General features: G+C 45.2%; 1 protein-coding gene across 1 annotated transcript in view; it reads left to right on the top strand.

Moving 5' to 3' along the window:
• SZT2 (SZT2 subunit of KICSTOR complex) overlaps positions 1-23,981 on the top strand; it is a 108,162-nt gene that overhangs the window by 82,297 nt on the left and 1,884 nt on the right. The window contains 14 exon segments of the mRNA XM_075832655.1: positions 2,520-2,650; positions 2,747-2,929; positions 3,611-3,872; positions 5,399-5,478; positions 6,469-6,591; positions 6,753-6,949; positions 7,498-7,576; positions 9,260-9,340; positions 9,423-9,497; positions 19,067-19,464; positions 21,164-21,286; positions 21,878-22,328; positions 23,200-23,316; positions 23,778-23,846. Coding sequence (XP_075688770.1) covers positions 2,520-2,650; positions 2,747-2,929; positions 3,611-3,872; positions 5,399-5,478; positions 6,469-6,591; positions 6,753-6,949; positions 7,498-7,576; positions 9,260-9,340; positions 9,423-9,497; positions 19,067-19,464; positions 21,164-21,286; positions 21,878-22,328; positions 23,200-23,316; positions 23,778-23,846 — 2,369 coding nt within the window.

Below are 23,981 nucleotides of genomic sequence, written 5' to 3'. Positions count from 1 at the left end.
CACTGCCAAACACCAATGAGTCAGATCATATAAACTCCTGACGTCTCCCTGACGAACCCAGAATAGGGTGAAACGCGTAGGAGGTGGAGTTGCTCGCTGCACTCAGAATATAATTTAGGCAGACTAGATATCCGGCTTTGAGAGAGTCTATCAGATCTGATAATAGATAGGACAGATATAGTGCACAGTAATCCACAAGACTAAGCATGCTAGATAAGAATACTGTCCACAAAGCCTAGTGATATATACCACTGCCTCTCCGATACTTATATGTTTGTATGTCGGTACATGGGTCACTACAGAGCATGTGATGTTCCATGTTTTATCCAAGCTTAATAAAAGCCAACGTTTTATAATGAATACTTCCTCTATATTATACTATAATTGGAAGTAACTAACGGGAACCAGCCCGTCAGTCGATATCTGGGAACGTTATGTAGTCACCTATACGTGGTACTTCTGGAGGAGAGCTACTTATTATTTTGTTTTTAAAAAAAATCCCAAGGGCAATATCCCCATATTGGAGACACATATTTCTTTCCTGTATTCTCTGTATAGGGGAGGACATATTGGAGGCACACACTTCCTTCCTGTATTCTCTGTATGGGGGAGGACATATTGGAGGCACACACTTCCTTCCTGTCTTGTTTGTATATACTGTACAGCAGGGTGTGCGTGCTTTAATAGCAGCTGCAATGAATGGGATTCATTTTACAGAGAAATTTACAAGAGTGTTATATCCCTTCCCCCAGATACCGGGGAGTTACAGGGGAGCTGCATACTGCGCCTTATCTGTGCGTATAGTGTTACTATCCTGCCTTGTCTAGGTCTCCAGTAGTACAATAGATCTGTCATTAATTCCCCCGCCCTCTGCTGATTCTGTCTCAGTCTACACAGCAAAGCTGCAGACCAAAGGAAGTGTCATTGTGTCCACTATACTGGAAGTTTTTCCATTAATCCTTTACACCATTTGAAATATCTTTTTTTATGCCACTTTTTTTTACCTACCAAGACTATTGGAACCCCCATCTGACCAGTTCCCCAAACATCACATTATGGGCCCTTGTCCGATGCACATCTTCACCTCAGTCCACGTCACCATCCACATCAATGTCCACATCCTGACTGCTGCTGATCAGGTCACCGTGGACATTGATGTGGACTGTGTCTATGTAACCGCTCAGAGTTTGATGCATTCACATACCGCTGTTTTGGCCGCTGCAGTATTTTTACGTGGCAGACGGATGTTACGTGGAAGTGAACGGGATTTTTAAAAAATCCTGTAACAAAAAACCCTACAGTTATTAGGAAATGCTGATTTATTTATTTTTTGTATATTTGCCAAATTTTTTTCCCATTGACTTGAATATAGTTGACCATTGCCCTAAAAGCCCCAGATGGTACTAAGAAAACGTTTAAGAAAAACGACGGTTTTTCCATATCACATTAGGAATATTTTTTAACCCTTTCAAGGCCAAGGCCTTCCGATGTCTGATTGTCCGCAGCAAAATTTCACCTTTTGGCCACATTCTAAGGCCGTGTTCAGACGGGGAGGATATGCTGCGTTAAAGCAGGCAGCGTATCCGCCCTGTGCGCCGAAGGGAATTCCGCTGCGGAAAACGGCAGCACTTAGCTAGCGATGAAACGTCATCCCAGGAGGCCGCGCTGGAGGGAGGAACACAGACTTCTGGGTAAGTATGAGCTTTTGTTTTTTTCGGAGTTGCGTTTTTTGCAGCGGGATCGCTACGAACCCGCCGCAAAAAAATGCAACAACTGCTATTTTTTTGCTGGTTTTAATTCCCCATTGAATTCAATGAAGAAAACCCGCAACAAATAAGCAGCGTCGCGTTTACACAAATACAACTGACATGTTGCGGAATAAAATTCTGCACCGCACGTTTTTCCCACTCAGTATTTACGCAGCGTACGGAGGAGATTTGTTTTATCTCGTCCACTTTGCTGCGGATTTTCCGCAACTAATTCCGTTGCTGTAAAACCGCATAATTTACACGTGTGAACTGAACCTGAGGAGGATAAAGGTTTGTATTTTTACTTTGGCCATAAATCCATTCTTTTATTTTTTACGGAACAGATGGAGCTTTAATGTGATACCAAAGCAGAACCGGCATCGTTACATTTTTTACGTTTTATATAGGGGGAAAAAGGGGAAAAAAATAAAGGCGCTTTTTATTATTTTTATTTATTTTATATTGTTGGAGCGTTTCTCTGTTCCCGGCCGTTGCAGCAGAGTGTTCGCTGTAAGATACGGCTGACACACACGTTTCAGGTGGTGCGGGCGCAATCCCCGTGACGTACATTTACTGCGTTTGGAACAAACGACATAGCGTCAGCACCGTAAATGTACAGCAAGTGTCACCAAGGGGTTAAAGACTACTTATTTACGATCTAACTTCCCGGGGCAGCTGGAACATAAATCTATATACACTGTGGTGGTCTAGGGGTTAATAATGCAGCTACTGTGATCTGTTGACTCTCATGGATTATTTTTATACTCGCAGCTCAGAAAGGATTCCAGCGTTTTGAGGCCATGGAGCTGGAATCGGCCGATAGACCTCTGGACCCGTCTTCCTCACCGCGTGGGTTGGTTCCTCGACAAAGGTTCCTGATCATTGACATCCAAGATAAAAAGGTGACGCGTTTATATAACCGCGTCCAGGGTTTATGACTCCCCTCCCCCGCTTCTCCTTGCGGCTGGATTCACATCTCCGTTTTTCTCCTTCGTCAGCTTACCCTGTACACGTACAACTGGTCTCCAGACCTGGGCGCATCACTGAGCCGCTCCCTGGTACGTCTGATCCAGTGGCAGAATGCCCGGGCGCACGTGGTGCATTGTCTTCTAAGTCAGAAGTTGGGACTCTTCCATCACTACAGTTTTTCGGACACCCCCTGGCATGAAGAGAGCAAGCAGGTAACTCCTGTGTACTAAATGTGATAAAAATTCTTCTTCATTTTTAGAAAAAACATGGCTGCTCCCTTCCAAAACAGCGCCACGTCCGTCCACAGGTTGTGTGTGGTATTGCAACTCAGCCCCATTTCCTTCAATGTTGCTGAGCTGCAATACCAGACACAACCCATTGACAAATGTGGCGCTGTTTTGGAAGGAAGCGAAGCAGCCGTCTACTTCTAATCCTGGACAACCCCTATTACTTTTTATGTAAATGTTTAATCGTTTCAAAATGAAAAGTTTTGCAACTTTTGTAATACGCTTTTTGTTAAATTTCTCACTATTTTCAATATCTCTGCTTTCTGTCTGTGACTTCAAACAGTTATTGTTTGCATTCAGAGGCTGAAACCTGTTCTGACCTAGTCCTGCTCACACAGTTGAATGGCTCATAAGAAGGGATAACTGATACACTGAACAGGACTAGGCCACGAGGATTTCCGCATCTAAATGTAAAGAATGAATGTTTCTATTCACTGACATAAAGCAGGGATCTTGAAAATGGAATTGAAAGCTAAAGAATATTAAAAAGTTGCCGAACTTTTCATTATCCAGTGATTGTGAGTGAGACTGTGAGACAACCCGGCACAGGGCACATAATATTTCATATCATCGTTGTTACCTTGTGCTTCCTCCTCTTCTTCCCAGGATCCCAACCTTTTCCTAAATTCCACCCTAGAAGTCGATGCCCTTATCAAAAGCCCCACACCCCCTCCTTACAAGGAGCAGACACGGCTGGGTACCTCCGGACGCAGCCTCCCATCCTTGCACTATCCCCCAGACATTGTGCCTTTCGATGAGGTTCTCAGGGACGTCATCCCCGTAAAACCTTTGCACCTCTCCCCGGAGATGGACATCGTCTCCCGCCATGGAGCTCAGTTTCTGGAAATTAAAAGTACAGAAAAAAGAGGTGAGAAGGGAAAGCGGTTTGGAGCAGACATATTAAATATACAGAGCGGCTTAATGGTCGGGCTTCATGGCGGCTTTTGGTCACGGTAAAATCACGGGATCCTGCGACCGCCAGGCAACGCGAATATTTCCTCAATGGGGAAGAATGTCGGAAATCTTGTAATTGTCACGTGACTTTTTGTCCCTTAAGGACGTTGAGGTCTCGCAACGTAAGTCGCCATGGAGCACCAGCCTAAAGGGGTTTTCAGTTGTTTATAAGTAAAGCCTAAAAGCTGTGGACACCTTCGACATGGAAGGAATGATTTTTATAGATGTTTGTAGTTACCGGGAGTTAAAAACATTGCACTAAGTTTCAGCCTGCAGTCTTCATTCCTTCATTTATTTTCAGGCCCCCGGGTATTAAATTTGCATTCTGCTCTTAGTTTCAAACTTCTTAGGACGTCCCGTAATACATGCTGGATTTGAGGTCCGTGTGTCCAGGATGCTGCTGTCTTCACTAGTTCTCATGTATCGTCACAGCTTCATCCCTGTACTGCTTTGCTTTCTATAGCACATGAGGCAGACTCTGCCGTGGGTGCTTTGCTCTGTCATTACACACATACACCACCTGTGTGATATGCCCTACCTTAAGACCAATGCTTGACCCCCTCTCACCACTGATCAGCCCTGTAGGTCCACCAGCAGTGTGTCGGATCTATGTCAGAAGCAGCGGCACATCCAGCTATGTACAGGAGCTGCACAGTAAAAAAAAGATTAAACAATTTCAGTGCAAAGGTGTCCATAGCCTTTATTCTTTGTCTAGTGAAGATTTTTGATCATTTCTAATATACTCATCCAGAGATCTGGTTGCTTTCAGTGAATGGAAATATTTTTGTTTGCTTCCCAAGGCTGAAAACCATCTTGACCTAACACTAATCATAATAATTTTCCGGTTTTATATAAATAAAGCTTAATCATTGTATCATGAATAGTTCTGCAATTTTTCTAATATACTTTTTGTTTCAATTCCTCATCATTTTCAAGCTTTCTGATTGCTGTAATTGAATGGACACACTGATTTACATTCACATACCTAATACTTCTCGCAGCCGAGGGTGTGTAAAAATGTTGTGGAGTCTAGAGAATCCTCTGTGAGCTACACATCCGCTGCACAAATCTTTGCTGTCCTGTGTTTGCTACAATGTATCAGTGCAGGTAAATGTATCAGTCTGCAGTGCAGTTTGTACAGCTCTGGACAGGATTAGCCAGACTGGATACAATTGTATCAAACCTTCACCTGTGAGAATATTAGGTCTGTGAATGTAAAATAGTGTGTGTCCAGTCACTGACAGCAATCAGATGTCTTGGAAATAGTGAGGAATTGAAACACAAAGTCTATTAGAAAATTGCTGAACTTTTCCCAATACAACGATTAAGCTTTATAAAAATAAAAAAAAGGCGATTCCATTAAATGCTTGATCCCTCCTGGGCCGGGGTCGTTCGTAGTTATTAGAAGTTCTCATCTCTTATTCTTTTTGTTTTTTGTAGAGGTGGAGAAACAACTTAAGATCGAAAATCTGTTTGTGACTTGGCAGCAGAGATCAGCGCAGTCTAACATGCCGATCAGTGTGAGTGACGCTTATTGTCCCCTCCTCCCAGACGCTCCATCAATACATTTCATTACAGGACTTATAAAGAACATACACAGACATAAGTCATAGAGAAATGTGTGAAAATGTACTGGCCCCCTGTCCGTGCAGATGTGTCACATTGTGTGGGGATACAATCTTTTTGATTTTGCCGTTGGAGGCCTCGGCCATTCAGAGACTTACTTGCGGAGACCCAGCCTTTAGAGCAATGCTCCCTGGGAAAAAAGTATGCAAAGTAGTTCTCCCCAGAAGAAATAAAACCGTCTCTCTAGTGCCACCTATAGGTGACTACCCTGTAAGTCGATGTCCGGCCTCTTAAAGGGGTTGTCTCATCCGCTTCAACCATTTTCGGATGCATCCATCTCCCGGAAACAGCTGATTTTGCTTAGGGAAATAAAGAGGCGTTGTAGCACTACATGGCGGCCGCTCAGATGTGATACGTGGACAACTTCGATCTGCCAGAGCGGTAACTGCTCTTAAAGAGCGGCTGTCCTTTCTGTCTCATAGAGAGGGGTCCCGAACAGGGTAGCCCCTTCTATGACGTCCATGTGCCCTAATAGAACATGTGGACAGGGCTTGTGTTCATGAGACAACCGATATAAGGAACAACAACCTTCAACCCATATCCGTCCGGTATGTAGTGTTCACTATGTATCTGGGCAATGAATGGCACTGCCCGGGCACTTTATGCATCTGAGTACATGGGTGCTGCTTGGCATTGGACAATGTAAGTACTAGGGTACAAACTGGGGTACAATTAAGGATTTCTTGTGTGTATCCAAATTATAACTGTTGTTCTATGTTATCAGCCATAAGTATAAGGGAAAGCGCCGACTGCCGTGTCCTTTACTCGGAGTGGTGGACGGGACGTCTGATTTATATTCCTGCCACCGCACCCGTTGTCTGATAGATTTGCAGTTATTCTGAGCTGGTATTTCCTCATCTTATATTTGACATCTGTTCCTGCAGGCGGCGGACCTCGACACCCTGAAACAATCTGCCCGGCTGGTTCATTACTGTGCCACCCCTCTGCTTTTTGATCCATCGTTTCAAGCGCAAGTCCAGAATGACCAGGAAAGGAGTGAGGGCAAGGTATAGTGATATGACACGGGTTCCTGGAACCTGTGAAGTACTACAACTCTCAGTCTGATACTTGTAGTTCTACAACCCCCAGCCGGTTGCTTGACTTGACACAGTCGATAAGATCAGGACAAAGTTTCACATTTCATAACGGTTAATATTTTTTTTTCTAGAAAAGACACCGGTCCAATGACTCATCCGGCAGAGATCGTAGTCACAGCTGCGATTCGGCGGACATGCCCCCCAGCAAAGCTAAAGAAGAGCCCTGGCTGCAGGAGCTGCGCACCGCGTTCATGCAGCAATACATTCAGTACCTGCAGAGCACCGGATTTATTCTTGTGCAGCTGCGCCCTGCCTCCCCCGCTCGCAGGTGAGTGCCCGTCATGTGACTTGTGACCAATGAGAAGCAGCAACGAAATCCTCCAGTGAAGGAAACCTATTCAGTCGCTCGAACAACCGATGGGTTGGATTTAGGAAATATCGGGCTAAGACTTCATATTTAAAACGGATTGTCTTTGCTGCACAAAAGTCTACTCTGCAGTACCACTGCCGTTCTGGCATTACATAGACCCACATTGATTTTAGTGGGAGGTGGGTAAATCTATATTGGGTCACAAGGTCGTTAGGACTCCCTGCAGTCAGCTGGACTCGGTGGGACCTGCCTAATGGGTTGGGGGATTCAGCGACATCAACGGAGTTTCTGAATCTTTCCGTTTTTTAAGTTAAGATTCAGAAATTCAGTTGATGGCACTGGACCCCCCCAATCCATTAGGCAGGTCCCACCGAGCCTCGCTGGCCGCAGGAAGACCTCATGACCAGGGGGTCCCCTTCTTATGGGAGAGGAATCCCCATCAAGAAAGTAGCTGATTAGGCGGCATCATTTCTGGTCTCTTCTGAGCTTTCATCCTGTATTTGCAGCACGGCACGGATTAGAGCTGTGGCCTCCCTGGCTCCGGAGAGCAGAGCTTCCAAACCCAAAAACGAGGGCAGTCCTAAGGTAAGTCCTGTCCCCGCTGTCCATATAGGAACGGCAGGGACTCAAGTGTTACCCATGTACCATTGCCAGATGCAGGTACAAAGGAGTATAGCAGAGTATTGCACTCCAGTCCGGTTCTGTGCACTTATGATAGGGGTTGTAGTGCAAAGGTCTCGCTTGTCCATAAATACACTTCTCAACATTGAAATTGCAGCACCAAGAAGGACGAGCCGTGAGATTCTGCAAATCGACGAAGTCGCAGGTGTCGCTAAAATCTGAAAATTATGATATTGTCAAGCACCGAGCTCCAATCTGTGGTGGTCGGGGGGGGGGGGGGGGCATAAAAGTCAGGTTGAAAGCAAAGTTTTTTAGCTTCGTGTAACCTCAAAAATCGGATTGCGTGGTTTTGGGTGATTGTGCGTCGCCTCCTGTTGGTCGACGTACCAGTTATCGCCACTTGTCGCAAACTGAGAGGGACAGAATCCTTGAGCTGGAGACCTTGGTTTATCACTCCGGCGGATCACTACGCTCCTGGGCCGAGATGTCAGCGCTGTTCAACGTTGTGTGTCCCGGAGGTTGGGAGAAAAACGAACGGGAATGACAACAAGAGGTGCGCGGGCATGAACCTCTGCACGGACGGATCGTCTGATTGGAAGATTGGCGCGTAGTGATACATTCTGTACTGCAAGTGAAATTGGACGTCACATCCCAAGCCTAGGGCGGCAAACAGTGTCCACACAAACCATCAGAAGGCTTTTACACGACATTGGGCTACGAGCCGGACGTCCAGCTACAGGTGTTCCATTGACCACACGCCACCTGTCTCAAAGGCTATCATGGTGCACAGCAAGACGGCAATGGAGGCTGGAATGGAGGTCTATCCTCTTCAGCGATGGGTCCCGCTTTTGTCTTGGACGCAATGATAGCCAGAGATTGGTCTGGAGACCACGTGGGCATTGCCATGAAGAGGCCTTCACAAGGGAACGTCACACCGGTCCTACTCCCGGGATTATGGTGTGGGATGGTATAATGTGCGGTAGCCGGACCCCTCTAGTCTTTATTTCAGGTTCACTAACAGCTCGGCGCTACATTAATTTGGTTGTGGAACCAGTGGATGGCCATTTCTCCAAAGTGTCCCAGAAGCCATTTTTCAGCAGGACAACACCAGGCCGCATGTAGCTCGTGCTGCTGTGAGCAGCCGGCGTGGCCTAAACGTGGTACCATGGCCTGCAGCGTCTCCGGACTTGTCTCCCATGCAGCACATCTGGGACGTCATTGGTCGGCAGTTGCAAGGGTAGGGGCCAGCGGCTAATCCTGATGATTTACGTTCCCAAGTGCATTCAGCGTGGCAGAACATTCGTCAGACAACCATTAATAACCTCATCGATCGCTGCCAAGGCGTGGAAGTGCGTGGATTTCTGCGCGTGGCGCTTATACTCCGTACTGAATAAATCAAGATGTTTGGATTATTTTGTTTCCGTTTTTTTTATAATTTGCATATCATTAACATGTCTATCGATCCTGTGATTTCCACAATTCCAAAACCTTTCCTTCTTGGTGTTACAATTTCCATGTTGAGGAGGGTATGTAAGATGTGCTGAGACCCCCAGCAACAGTAAAGCATGAGCCGGCCTGGTATCTGTAGATCATAGCGTCCATTTACAAGATGTATTATTGTATCTATATTGTGTTTATATCCAGCAGAGTACAAGTTCTGCAGTGACCACATACCACCTGCAGAGGGCGCTGCCTGGAGGGATCGTGCTGATGGAACTCTCCTTCCAGGTTGTAAAGTGGAAGGTAACTGGGAATGCTGGGTACAGTGGTGCTGGTCTCATTGTTCTAATAATTTGTATCTATCCCACAGGGCTGTTACTTCTGTGTGAAGCAGTACGCTCTGGAGTGTTCCCGTATACCAATGGGCCAGTCCGTCAACTCCCAGGTACTGGACAATTGTCAGATGCTCTCTAGTGAATGGATAGGCTGCATTCTCAGTGATGTCACTGCTCTCTAGTGAATGGATAGGCTGCATTCTCAGTGATGTCACTGCTCTCTAGTGAATGCATAGGCTGTATTCTCAGTGATGTCACTGCTCTCTAGTGAATGGATAGGCTGAATTCTCAGTGATGTCACCGCTGCTCTCTAGTGAATGGATAGGCTACATTCTCAGTGATGTCACTGCTCTCTAGTGAATGGATATGCTGCATTCTCAGTGATGTCACTGCTCTCTAGTGAATGGATATGCTGCATTCTCAGTGATGTCACTGCTCTCTAGTGAATGGATATGCTGCATTCTCAGTGATGTCACTGCTCTCTAGTGAATGGATAGGCTGCATTCTCAGTGATGTCACCGCTGCTCTCTGGTTGGACTGGTAAAAGCCCTTGAAATTGAAGTATAGTTGATGTGCGGGGGATGGTGGAGTCAGCAGATGCAGATGGCTGAATACTTTTCTTATTTATCTTACCGGTAATGAGGTAAAGTGGCGCAGATTTATATATTTGTAGGGGTATAAACACTCAGCGCTCCCATCACTGGGGATCCCCGGCGCTTCTCAGTCTACTACACAGATGTTGTGATCACGGTTAATTGGCCTGGTTGATTATCACTGTATGACGGGATTTATTAGCTCTTAATGTAACAAGCTCATTATTATGTAATGTTCAGCGTTCAGCACAGGATTTAGGTGACTTCTCTGCATCAGAAAATAGAGCCCATAACCACCTCTGATCACCTTTATGTAGATGAATTATATATCTAACCTGTATTAATAAGAAGTCACTGTGTACATACATTACATTACTTATCCTGTACTGATCCTGAGTTACATCCTGTATTATACTCCAGAGCTGCACTCACTATTCTGCTGGTGGAGTCACTGTGTACATACATTACATTACTTATCCTGTACTGATCCTGAGTTACATCCTGTATTATACTCCAGAGCTGCACTCACTATTCTGCTGGTGGAGTCACTGTGTACATACATTACATTACTTATCCTGTACTGATCCTGAGTTACATCCTGTATTATACTCCAGAGCTGCACTCACTATTCTGCTGGTGGAGTCACTGTGTACATACATTACATTACTTATCCTGTACTGATCCTGAGTTACATCCTGTATTATACTCCAGAGCTGCACTCACTATTCTGCTGGTGGAGTCACTGTGTACATACATTACATTACTTATGCTGAGTTATATCCTGTATTATACTCCAGAGCTGCGCTCACTATTCTGCTGGTGGAGTCACTGTGTACATACATTACATTACTTATGCTGAGTTATATCCTGTATTATACTCCAGAGCTGCGCTCACTATTCTGCTGGTGGAGTCACTGTGTACATACATTACATTATTTATCCAGTACTGATCCTGAGTTACATCCTGTATTATACTCCAGAGCTGCACTCACTATTCTGCTGGTGGAGTCACTGTGTACATACATTACATTATTTATCCAGTACTGATCCTGAGTTACATCCTGTATTATACTCCAGAGCTGCACTCTCTATTCTGCTGGTGGAGTCACTGTGTACATACATTACATTATTTATCCAGTACTGATCCTGAGTTACATCCTGTATTATACTCCAGAGCTGCACTCTCTATTCTGCTGGTGGAGTCACTGTGTACATACATTACATTACTTATCCTGTACTGATCCTGAGTTATATCTTGTATTATACTCCAGAGCTGCACTCACTATTCTGCTGGTGGAATCACTGTGTACATACATTACATTACTTATCCTGTACTGATCCTGAGTTACATCCTGTATTATACTCCAGAGCTGCACTCACTATTCTGCTGGTGGAGTCACTGTGTACATACATTACATTACTTATGCTGAGTTATATCCTGTATTATACTCCAGAGCTGCGCTCACTATTCTGCTGGTGGAGTCACTGTGTACATACATTACATTACTTATGCTGAGTTATATCCTGTATTATACTCCAGAGCTGCGCTCACTATTCTGCTGGTGGAGTCACTGTGTACATACATTACATTATTTATCCAGTACTGATCCTGAGTTACATCCTGTATTATACTCCAGAGCTGCACTCACTATTCTGCTGGTGGAGTCACTGTGTACATACATTACATTATTTATCCAGTACTGATCCTGAGTTACATCCTGTATTATACTCCAGAGCTGCACTCTCTATTCTGCTGGTGGAGTCACTGTGTACATACATTACATTATTTATCCAGTACTGATCCTGAGTTACATCCTGTATTATACTCCAGAGCTGCACTCACTATTCTGCTGGTGGAGTCACTGTGTACATACATTACATTACTTATCCTGTACTGATCCTGAGTTATATCTTGTATTATACTCCAGAGCTGCACTCACTATTCTGCTGGTGGAATCACTGTGTACATACATTACATTACTTATCCTGTACTGATCCTGAGTTACATCCTGTATTATACTCCAGAGCTGCACTCACTATTCTGCTGGTGGAGTCACTGTGTACATACATTACATTACTTATCCTGTACTGATCCTGAGTTACATCCTGTATTATACTCCAGAGCTGCACTCACTATTCTGCTGGTGGAGTCACTGTGTACATACATTACATTACTTATGCTGAGTTATATCCTGTATTATACTCCAGAGCTGCGCTCACTATTCTGCTGGTGGAGTCACTGTGTACATACATTACATTACTTATGCTGAGTTATATCCTGTATTATACTCCAGAGCTGCGCTCACTATTCTGCTGGTGGAGTCACTGTGTACATACATTACATTATTTATCCAGTACTGATCCTGAGTTACATCCTGTATTATACTCCAGAGCTGCACTCACTATTCTGCTGGTGGAGTCACTGTGTACATACATTACATTATTTATCCAGTACTGATCCTGAGTTACATCCTGTATTATACTCCAGAGCTGCACTCTCTATTCTGCTGGTGGAGTCACTGTGTACATACATTACATTATTTATCCAGTACTGATCCTGAGTTACATCCTGTATTATACTCCAGAGCTGCACTCACTATTCTGCTGGTGGAGTCACTGTGTACATACATTACATTACTTATCCTGTACTGATCCTGAGTTATATCTTGTATTATACTCCAGAGCTGCACTCACTATTCTGCTGGTGGAATCACTGTGTACATACATTACATTACCTATCCTGTTCTGATCCTGAGTTACATCCTGTATTATACTCCAGAGCTGCACTCCCTATTCTGCTGGTGCAGTCACTGTGTACATACAATTCATTACTTATCCTGTACTGATCCTGAGTTATATCCTGTATTATACTCCAGAGCTGCACTCACTATTCTGCTGGTGGAGTCACTGTGTACATACATTACATTATTTATCCAGTACTGATCCTGAGTTACATCCTGTATTATACTCCAGAGCTGCACTCTCTATTCTGCTGGTGGAGTCACTGTGTACATACATTACATTATTTATCCAGTACTGATCCTGAGTTACATCCTGTATTATACTCCAGAGCTGCACTCACTATTCTGCTGGTGGAGTCACTGTGTACATACATTACATTACTTATCCTGTACTGATCCTGAGTTATATCCTGTATTATACTCCAGAGCTGCACTCACTATTCTGCTGGTGGAGTCACTGTGTACATACATTACATTACTTATCCTGTACTAATCCTGAGTTACATCCTGTATTATACTCCAGAGCTGCACTCACTATTCTGCTGGTGGAGTCACAGTGTACATACATTACATTACTTATCCTGTACTGATCCTGAGTTATATCCTGTATTTTGAAGAAGCATTGGGCCATTTTACGGTCTGATCCGGATTTAGCGGATGCTATTTCCGACATTCCGAATGTGACCTTCAGACGTGGAAGAAATCTTCGAGAATTCTTAACGCGGAGCCATTACTCCAGACCACTCATCCCTCGTGATACATGGCTTTCATCTCCCGCAGTGGGATCCTTCCCCTGTGGCAGATGTTCCTTCTGCATATACATGCCCAAAACCAAGTGTTTTACTAACCATCTAAACGGTTGTCAATTTACCATCAGACACTTTATTAATTGCCAAACCACCGATGTTGTATATGTTGCCAGATGCCCGTGCCCCAAATTGTATGTTGGCAAAACCACTCAGCAACTCAGGAGAAGGATCTCCAGACATGTCAGCAGTGTTAATATGAAAGAGGATACCTCTATTTCGAGACATGTGAGATCTGTTCATGGGGGCGACTCTAAGATCCTTCAATTCTGGGGCATTACGCAATTAAAACTTGGCCCTAGGGCTGGTAACCTAGACAAGAGACTATTACAGGAGGAGGCTCGATGGATACATAGGCTCGGTTCTCTGAGCCCCAATGGCCTTAATGAGGGTTTTACCTTTATGGCCTTCCTGTAGAGAATATTAAAATATCTTCTTCCCTCGTAGTAAACCCTTTTTTTGCTATATATACCACTCTTGCTGAATATCACTTTTTCTTTTGTGTGATACCTCTGTCGATCTGACAGTTTATGAGACACACTGATTACTACTCATACAGTCCTGATGCATATCTAGTTTCACTACATTAATGTTCGGTAGATATTACTATTGATTGTTGTCATTGTCATAACAGACAACTCCATTTTGCTCCTTGCTCTTCCCTACTATTTGGTTATATCTATTAGACCCTTTTGGGAATATTTCTTATTATGTACCTTTGTACATTTATCCTATGTGTGACACTCGCGATTGTATCTGAGCTCTCTATTCGGATATTGTGACATTCGTATTGTAATTGATGCGTAATTTATACGCTAATTTTTGTGTGACATTTATTGCCACCACTTATTGGGTATCCCGGCGTTATCTACTCGTTTGATTCGTCTGCCTCATTTGAGTGCCGTTCTGAACTCTTTATTGGCTGCCCGTTCTGTCACTCTTCCTGCATACAGAGACTCTCGGATAACAGTTACCCATTTCGGCTGCTGTGCGCACGCGCGCAGCTCCCGTTATGATTTGACACATTGCCACGGTGCTCTATTGGCTCCCAGCCGTGTCACTCTCCTCGGCATGGGGGCTCGTCATTTATGACTGCCTGATTGGCAGAGAGTAGAGCCGTTGCCACACACGTCACACATATGTCAGGCATACGAGCTTATATAAGGAGCAGGATTCTACACGCGCGCTCATTAGCCCCGTGTTATCCCCTGAGGACGTTACTTCTGTAACGAAACATGTCGGGGGGGCTATCGCCATCTTAATAATCACTGACGGCTCAGTTACTTGCTCTAACTGTGTGGGACTGATCCCACGAACGGCAGTCTGCAGCTGCCTAATCAGTCTATCTCATTGCATCCAGCGATGTGCTGGGTGCGTGCACATTGATCTTTACGATACACATGAGCCGTCTTTTGATACAATTTTAACTTTGTGTTGCTGTCTGTCTGTTTGATTCACTAATAAAAGTTATATTTTAACTGCTACCATTGACACCATTCTATGGTGGCTGGGAAATTGGGACCTCTGTGCCTCGGCACATTTTTTTCTCATATCCTGTATTATACTCCAGAGCTGCACTCACTATTCTGCTGGTGGAGTCACTGTGTACATACATTATATTACTTATCCTGTACTGATCCTGAGTTACATCCTGTATTATACTCCAGAGCTGCACTCACTATTCTGCTGGTGGAGTCACAGTGTACATACATTACATTACTTATCCTGTACTGATCCTGAGTTATATCCTGTATTATACTCCAGAGCTGCACTCACTATTCTGCTGGTGGAGTCACTGTGTACATACATTACATTACTTATCCTGTACTGATCCTGAGTTACATCCTGTATTGTACTCCAGAGCTGCACTCACCACTGTATAGCAAAGTGAAGCAGACTTTTGCTTTTTCCATACAGTAAAAAAATAGAAAAGTATAATAACGTTTACCTGCCGGCAGATGCCATAGGGACATACTTTTGACATCTGCTGGGGCTATAGGGTTTTATGAGCTTGTTCAGCATATGCAGCGGGAGTATCTTGGTGCATATGATCATTATGTGAACAGCGCTCTAGCTGTTAGGGAGAAGTCTAATATGGAGCTCGCTGACTGTTTCTAAATGCACCCCGCAGAATTGGGAAACAGGAAATGGCTGAATAGCGATGAGTTTTTAGAATATTTGTCGGGTCGGTATATTTTATTTCTAGATTGGACCAACAGAAAGAAAGAAGCCACGAATGTGTGACCGGCAGGTATTGTATACCATAGTGAGGGGGGCTGCAGCATACAATGAATATATATATATGTGCGCACATGCAGTAACCTGCCTATAACATCCAGTGGTCCATAAATCTCTGGTCTTTCGTGTGTCTAGAGATCCCGGACTAAAAATCCACTAATCCAGCACCAGAGGGTTCAGTAAGATGGCGGCGGGAGGGAGACGGGGCAGCGTGCGTTACTGTCTCTGTATCGGCGTCTTTCTACTGCGCTAGAATTGCGCTGGTCCTGAACATGCCGGATTATCGGAAGTTTCTTATAATGTAAATCACTACAGCAGTTATTGTCTTATAATGTGACTGTATAAATAGCGACTGGACGGAGGAGACCCCAGTGCAGCAGCTTCAGGACTCGCCGGACTGACATGGCTGATAACAGAGAACTGTAGATTGTATTTTCTTCTCAGGCTCTCTCCAGTTTGCAATGTAAAAACAGGGCAGTTTATTTTTCTGTCATTCATGTCAGTTTGGAACTTTTTTTATTGGATTGGAAACATTTTTTTCCGCACTAAAATTGTTCCTGTCCAAGGAAATAAATCAGATTGTGTGAAAATCAGAGAAGACGTTCGAAAACGGGGGCTCGTTACTTATCACCCCGGGTGCCGCCCGAAGGAGAATGATAAAGATGTTGGGTGAAGGACGCTGCCGTAGACTAATAGTTTACTTCCTTGCCGGCAGCATTACTACTCCTATGTCCTCATGACAACACTTCCTGTCTTGTGCACCGGCCTTGATCAGCCTTGTCATGGGGACATTGTTTATATCTCAATCACGATCTATGTAACTGTCCACACCTTACTGGTTTGAGTGATCGTTTTGTATACATGTGGACATTGATGTGGATGGAAACTCGGCAAAGAAGTAACTACAATAAACGTCCCCTGCGGTATCTCCCCCCGTGCAGAATATACATTGTGTGCCGTTCCCTCTTCATCTTCATCTTCACAATATTATTTCCATTATAAGATGATTAACGTTTTTCCAGCCTTATGTACATGAAGCTGAATCATTGTATAGTGAGACGTTCTGCAATTTTATAATAGGCTTGGTGCTTCAATTTCTCACCAGTTTCAAGATCTCTGCTTGCTGGAGCAGGAAGGAGAGTTGCGCTACTGATACGTGTAGCTCGCAGAGGATTGTCTAGACTGGGTACAATTGTAGCAAAATCTCAGCTGTGTGGAGTATTAGGTCTGTACAGGTTTTCAAGCTTCTGGGTGCAAACATGAATGTTTCCATTCCATGTCCGCAAGCGGAGATCTTGGAAATACTGAGACGTTGAAACGCAAAGTCTGTTAGAGAGCTGGAGAACTTTTCTGTATACGGTGATTTGGGAAGTGGACAATCCCTTTAAGGCTCCAGATTTGGTTGTAGCGGCCGCGTGTTCCTCTTGTGTACCTGTCTCCCGTCCTCTCTTATCAGGGGACGATCTCCATCCGATCCCATTGCAGGAGTACCGCTGAAAGCGCCTCTGAGTCTGCGGTACGTCCCCCGCTTCACCCCCGGTTGCTACGCCCCGTTCTGCACGTCTCCCCCTGGTGTTGATGCTGCGCAGTGTGTGTCGTGTCTGCCGCCTGTCACGCTTTCATCCATCCGCCTGTCTCCGGCCCTGTCCTGTGTTGTCACCTTAACCCTCCGTGTACCACTGCGCTTCCGGGGACCCTGCCTCTCCTCTGCGGATAGCCGCTCCCCTGAGACGGTCAGGATGGGTTTTGCCTCCTTTGTGCTGGGCTTTGGGCATTGTTTTGGTGTTGGTGTCGGGAAAATTTTGGATGGCAAGAGGTGGATTTGCCATCTTGGCTGGCTGGCCGGGGGAAGCAGCGCAGGCAGTGGCGCCGGTGACGGTTGGTTTTGTGCGTTTATCAGTTCATGCACTGCTCACAACCACAAGGGGGCGCTGTGGTAGATCGGTGATGGTGCAAAATGGCCGTACAATGTGCAGGTGTTACTCGGTATATTATAATGCCCCTGTCACCTACATGTTCTTCAAGGTGAACCAATATTCATGAGAATGTCACTAAGAGCCAATGAGGCGTCCGGTACCTCGTGTCTCAGTGACGTTGCGAGACGGCTGGACACGTGAAGGAGCTGTTGGCAAAATAATCATGCACTCTAACATAGGTACAGAGAGATAAGGGACTGCCAAACACATCCGGCGCCGGTTATCTCTAAGGCTATGTTCACACGCTTACAAAAAAATGTCTGAAAATACGGAGCGGTCCTCAAGGGAAAACAGCGCCTGACTTTCAGGTGTTTTTTTAATCAAACTCGCGTTTTTGGAGCTGTTTTTCTATAGAGTCAATGAAAAACGGCTCCACCCCGAAAAACGGGGGCATTTCGTAAACGCCCCGAAATACGCCTGAAACCACTGTGTGTGAACATACCCTGAGAGAGACAAAGGATTGGACAGGCTGAAATCCAACTCTTATTTCCTCCAATATTGGACATTTGCGGTTCCCGTACACGCCATTGTAATGGTTTCGCCGCCACTGAATGTAGCGCGGACACGGCGGCTCCTGTTCTGAACATTTTACAGCTTAAATCTACAGAGAAACTTTGCAACGACAGAAAAATTCCTTTAATCCAGAATCAACAAGACCCGATACCTGCCAGATTATCAAATATTATCAGACGGTCGTAGAAACGCCCAAAATAAATAGTAACTACAAAATCTGCTGCTCCGTCTAATGAAATAGAAGATGATCCTTTAGTTCTGTGCTGGATTATTAGACTTTCTGGATTGTCGGATGCCGGATTAAGGGAATTTCACTGAACTTGATTTATCTTGAGTTACATTTTGTCTTATACTCCAGTTACATCCAGAGCTGCATCTCAGAGTCTAACACTACTCTACCAATAGACACATCCCTATAATTTTCGCTTAGTTGTGTTGCATTGTGGGAGACGTTTAGTTCTGCTGTACAGTGATTGGTGTAAGAGCTACATCTCTATCAATGCCTTACAGCGGGGCATACTGTGTACAATTACAGGGGGCAGCAGGGAGACGTCACGGTCTTGATGAAAGTAACACATGCAGCTTTGGATGTGAGTAGAGTATTAGACGTAGCTCAGGATCAGAACAAGATACATAAAGCAAAGTTACATTATATGTAGATGATACTGTAGCATTCAGGGAGCTCCCCTTAAAGGTATACCGTCATGAATATTGGGTCACTTTTCAAAGGCGATGTTGGTGGGCACAGGGGCATCTGTCAGGACCCTCACCCGGCTCGTACATACGTTGTATAATGTCCTCTCTCTCCGCAGCTCTCCATGCTCTTCACGGAGGAGTGTGACAAGGTCCGGGACCTGATGCACGTCCACTCCTTCAGCTACGACTTCCACCTGCGCGTCGTCCACCAGTATCTGCTGGGATCCATGATGTCCTTACGCCAGAGCTACGATCTCGCAAGTTTCCTGCAACTCTTCATCTCTCAGCACCCCGACATCCCCAAGTACGGCCGCAACCACGTGTACCAGAGCCTGCTGTCCGTGCCCACCGAGATCATCGCTGCCCACCAGCTGTACAACTACATCGCGGACCACGCCAGCACTTACCACATGAAGCCGCTAAGAATGGTTCGTCCGTCTGTCCTCGGCAGCAACGGCAAAAAAAGCAGCGGCGCGGAGCAGAACGAGTACGGCCTGGTGTCCGCCTGGAACAGGTGAGGCCCGAGGAGCTCCGATTATCTGGCATCCTCTGGTGCTGGATTATCAGATATTCCAAACTATCGGACACTTCTAGCATTATCACCCACAGAATATGCGCTGCCCAGGTCAGTCCTCAAGATCCCGGCGAAGTCCCTAACGCAAGAACCGGCACTGACGTCCTGATGCTGGAGCCGGTGCCTGGGTTGATGACTTCATCGCAATCGTCATAAACCGCCAAAGATCCGCTTTGTGTTCACACAGAGTTTTTCGCAGGCGGAAATTCTGACTCAAAATTCCGTTTGGAAGCAGATTGAGGAAGCTTGAGAATATGCTTTCTCCTGCCTCCCATTGATGTCAATGGGAGGTCAGAGGCGTAAACGCCCGAAGATAGGGCATGTCCTTCTTTCTCCCGCGAGACGGTTTTACTGCTCGCTGGGAAAAGATGCCTCCGCCTCCCATTGAAATCAATGGTAGACATTTTCGGGCCGTTTTTGACGAGTTTTGCGGCGCGGTTTCCGCGTCAAAAAAATCTGTGTGAACATAGCCTTCATCCTGCCATTCCTACTCCCATTCACTTCAATGGGAGGTTTGGGCGGAATCCGCCGGAAGATCATCCGGCCGCTTATTTTGTCCGGTAGCTGAAAAAATCAGAGGGAAAAATAAGTGTCCGACTCCCATTGTAATGAATGGGATGCAGAGTTATTGCGGCGGTTTCCACCGTGTGGACGTAGCCGAAGGTGCCGCACTAGGGGCTGCGGCAAGCGTGTAACTTCTCCTTCGTTTAGCGTTCTTCTTAAACTCTGTTCACACCTCGATGGAGCCCTGCGTTTGGCGTATGCGCCAAGAAAATCAAAAGTGACCTTTTGGCCTCTGTCAGGCGGGTATACGTTGGTATATATTATTTTTTTGCTGTATAGAAATGTGGAGCGCACTACGCTATTCTATGCAGAGGTATCCCGCAAAAAAAAAATTATACCGCGCAGTATTTGTTTTTTTAACATGGAAACCTATGAGTGACGTACGCTAATGTACGCCTATACAGCGGCAGGTATACAGTACGTCTGATGGAACGCTGAATCGTGATGTGAACAGGGCCGTACTACACTCTGTGCCCCTTGTATAAATAAAGCATAATCACTGTATAAATGAAAAGTTCTACAACCATTTCCCAGATGTTTGCTGTCAGTGAATAAGAACACTTGTTTACATTTATAGACAGCAAACCCTTTACATACCTAGTCCTGCTCTCAGCTGAGAAGTGGATACAATTGTTTCCAGTCTAGACAATGCTCTGAGATAAACAGCCTGGACTGATACATTGTAACAAACTACCAGAGAGATTTGTGCTGTTGAGGTGTCTCACAGAGCGCTGCCTGGACTGATACATTGTAACAAACTACCAGAGAGATTTGTGCTGTTGAGGCGTCCGTCTCACAGAGCGCTGCCTGGACGGATACATTGTATCCTCTTTTCAGCTGAGAGCAGGACTTGGTATATATAGGTCTGCAGCCTCTGAATGTAAACCGTGTTCTCATTCATTGACAGCAAACCACGATCTTAAAAATGGTCAAGTCTAAACAAAGTCTATTAGAAAGTTGTAGAACTTCTTCTTTATACGGCGCTGATGATTTTTTTTATTAGTTTCTGTGATTATAAAGATGAATTCCTCACTGACCGCCCTCTGCTTGTCTCCTCGCATCTTCCGCCCGGCAGCTCCGGGCTGTACAAGGACTCGGAAGGCGCCCAACACCACGATGACTTTGACGTATCGCTACTGGTCTGCCACAGCGCCGCGCCATTCGAAGAGCAAACTGAACAGGAGAGACACGTCCTCAGGTACCCACAAGAACTACAGGAGGGTCTGGTGGTTATTGATTATTATAACCGTTCTTAAAGTGACAACAACCCTTAATGATGATAATGGGGACAACCAGAAAAACATTTGATAATGATTGTGTCCGTTACTAAAGTGATCGGCTCCGTCCGTCAGAACACGCGTCGTGGCTGATACGGACTTTTCTTTACGCTCCTCCAGTATAACTTGTAATGATCCGACACCTCCAGGAGAATCATTCCAATCATGTGGATATCTGACCGTGTATGTCCCTTTAATGACAACCAAAAGTGAAAAATATCAGAGCTCTACTGCTATACTGGGGGTAAACGGACCCATGTGTGGCCACTCTAGGTCTACGGCCGTCTACTGCTCCCTGTTGTCTGCCATTTTCATCTTGTCCTGAAAACCCTGTATGGATCCAACTCCTCATCCACATCAGTGTCCGGACATAGTCACATATTTGCCTGCAAGGACGTAGATATTGATGTAGATGTTGATTGGGATCTTAGAAGTTATAGGAAAAACAATCAATAATTTGGTATTAGATTTTGAACCTCATTAACCCCTTCCCCTCCTCCTCTGTTTGTCAGGCTCAGATTCTATGTCATCATGACGAGTCAGCGCGAGTTATTCCCCCGTCTCACCGCTGACATGAGACGCTTCAAAAAACCTCCGAGGCTCCAGAGAGACCCACAGGACCTGGACGGGGCCCCGGAGCTCACAAAGTGCCAGAGACTGGAAATGGAAAGCCAGGAAGAGGGCAGTGAGGGGGATCGGAGCAGGACGGGCTCCGGCAATTTCTATAATGCCCATTTGTTCCCACTGCTGGGTACGGAGGTGAGCGCCGCCAGGAGGCAGCTGGTAGAGATGGTGCAGCTCGCAAAGTGCCACTGCCGCAGGGACAACCTATGGAAGCGTCTCTACCTCCTAGAACCGCTCGCCTCCGACAAGCTGCGGCTGGGCAAGCTGAGCTCAAGCGAACTGAAGGAGCTGCTGGACGCCGTACATGGGAGGAGCGTGGCGGAGATTGACCCCCAGCTGGTAAGATGGAAGAGATTTTATATTATGGAGAAGATTGTTTCACTTATCATGTACTGAACTTGTTACATCATGTCTTATACGCCAGTCACATCCAGAGCTGTATTCATATCTTATACTCCAGTCACATCCAGAGCTGTATTCATATCTTATACTCCAGTCACATCCAGAGCTGTATTCATATCTTATACTCCAGTCACATCCAAAGCTGCTTTCATATATTATACTCCAGTCACATCCAGAGCTGCTTTCATATCTTATACTCCAGTCACATCCAGAGCTGCTTTCATATCTTATACTCCAGTCACATCCAGAGCTGCTTTCATATCTTATACTCCAGTCACATCCAGAGCTGTATTCATATCTTATACTCCAGTCACATACAGAGCTGTATAAATATCTTATACTCCAATCACATCCAAAGCTGCTTTCATAGTTGTGCTATTACATCATATTTTATACTCCAATCACATCCAAAGCAGCATTCCCAATTCTGCTGTTACATCATGCCTTAAGGTATGTTCACACATCTGACTGAGGTTGATTCTACAGCAAGTGCATGGATTTTTACAAACCACATTCGGATGTTTTGAAGTTGTCGCAGAAATTTCTGCAAGAAATCTACTTGGTGTGAACCCTTATACTCCATTTACATCCAAAGCTGCTTTTGCAGTTCTGCTGTAACATCATGTCCTATAGTCTAGTCACATCCAGAGCTGCATTTGCAATGTTCTGACAGATACACCTTACTTAGCTGATCCTATAATGCCCTGCTATATGTTTCTTCTATGTGAGATTGCCATACACCGTTTCCTCTGCAATGCCGCACAGCAGAGCTGAATTTGTGTATGACGGACTCTTTACGCCTCCGCAGGAATTCCTCCTCTCCATGAACGTTCAGTGGTATCAGAGTCTCATCAAAGTTTTGCTGAGCCGCTTCCCTCAGAGCTGCCGGCACTTCTACAGCGCGGACAGTGGCACGCAGTACCTGGTGAGTAGCCCCATCCCATAAGACCCATCTAAGACATATCATGTGGATGACATCGGAATACCCCTTTAACCTCCTTGGGGCTTTTGTATAGGAAACAGATTTACATTCAGCGTTTTCCTAGGTTTGGATGGTAGATGTTTCACTCCCGCTCCTACATGAAGTGAAGCTGCAATCAGGATGAAAGGGACCAGCAGCACGAATGTCTGTAGCATTTTCTTTAGTGCTGTTCCTCTGTACACACACATACAAGAATCTCACCTGCTTGTTGCCACCACTAGGAGGCGCTCTGTAAACAACTGTATATGGCTCCCATTGACTAAACAGGCACCTCATACAGATTGCCACCTAGTGGTCACAACAGGTAGCAGAGATTTCTACATTATTGAGGGGAGCAGAGGAACATCGAAACCTTGTAAAGTATATAAGGCGTCGTTCACATCTGTGCTTTTCCTCCCGCACAGGTCGTCCTCAACCAGAAATTCACTGATTGCTTTGTACTGGTTTTTCTAGACTCCCATTCTGCTAAAACGGTAAGTGATATTATTGTATAGTAAACACTTCTGCAACTTTCTAATAGACTTTTGTGTTCATATTCCTCACCATTTTCAACATCTCTGCTTGCTGTGAGTGAATGGGAACATTATTGTTGTTTACACCCAGAGGCT

Source organism: Rhinoderma darwinii, chromosome 7 (genome assembly GCF_050947455.1).
Source record: "Rhinoderma darwinii isolate aRhiDar2 chromosome 7, aRhiDar2.hap1, whole genome shotgun sequence".
In the NCBI taxonomy this organism is placed as follows: Eukaryota; Metazoa; Chordata; class Amphibia; order Anura; family Rhinodermatidae; genus Rhinoderma; species Rhinoderma darwinii.
This window is presented reverse-complemented; position numbering and strand designations above follow the sequence as displayed.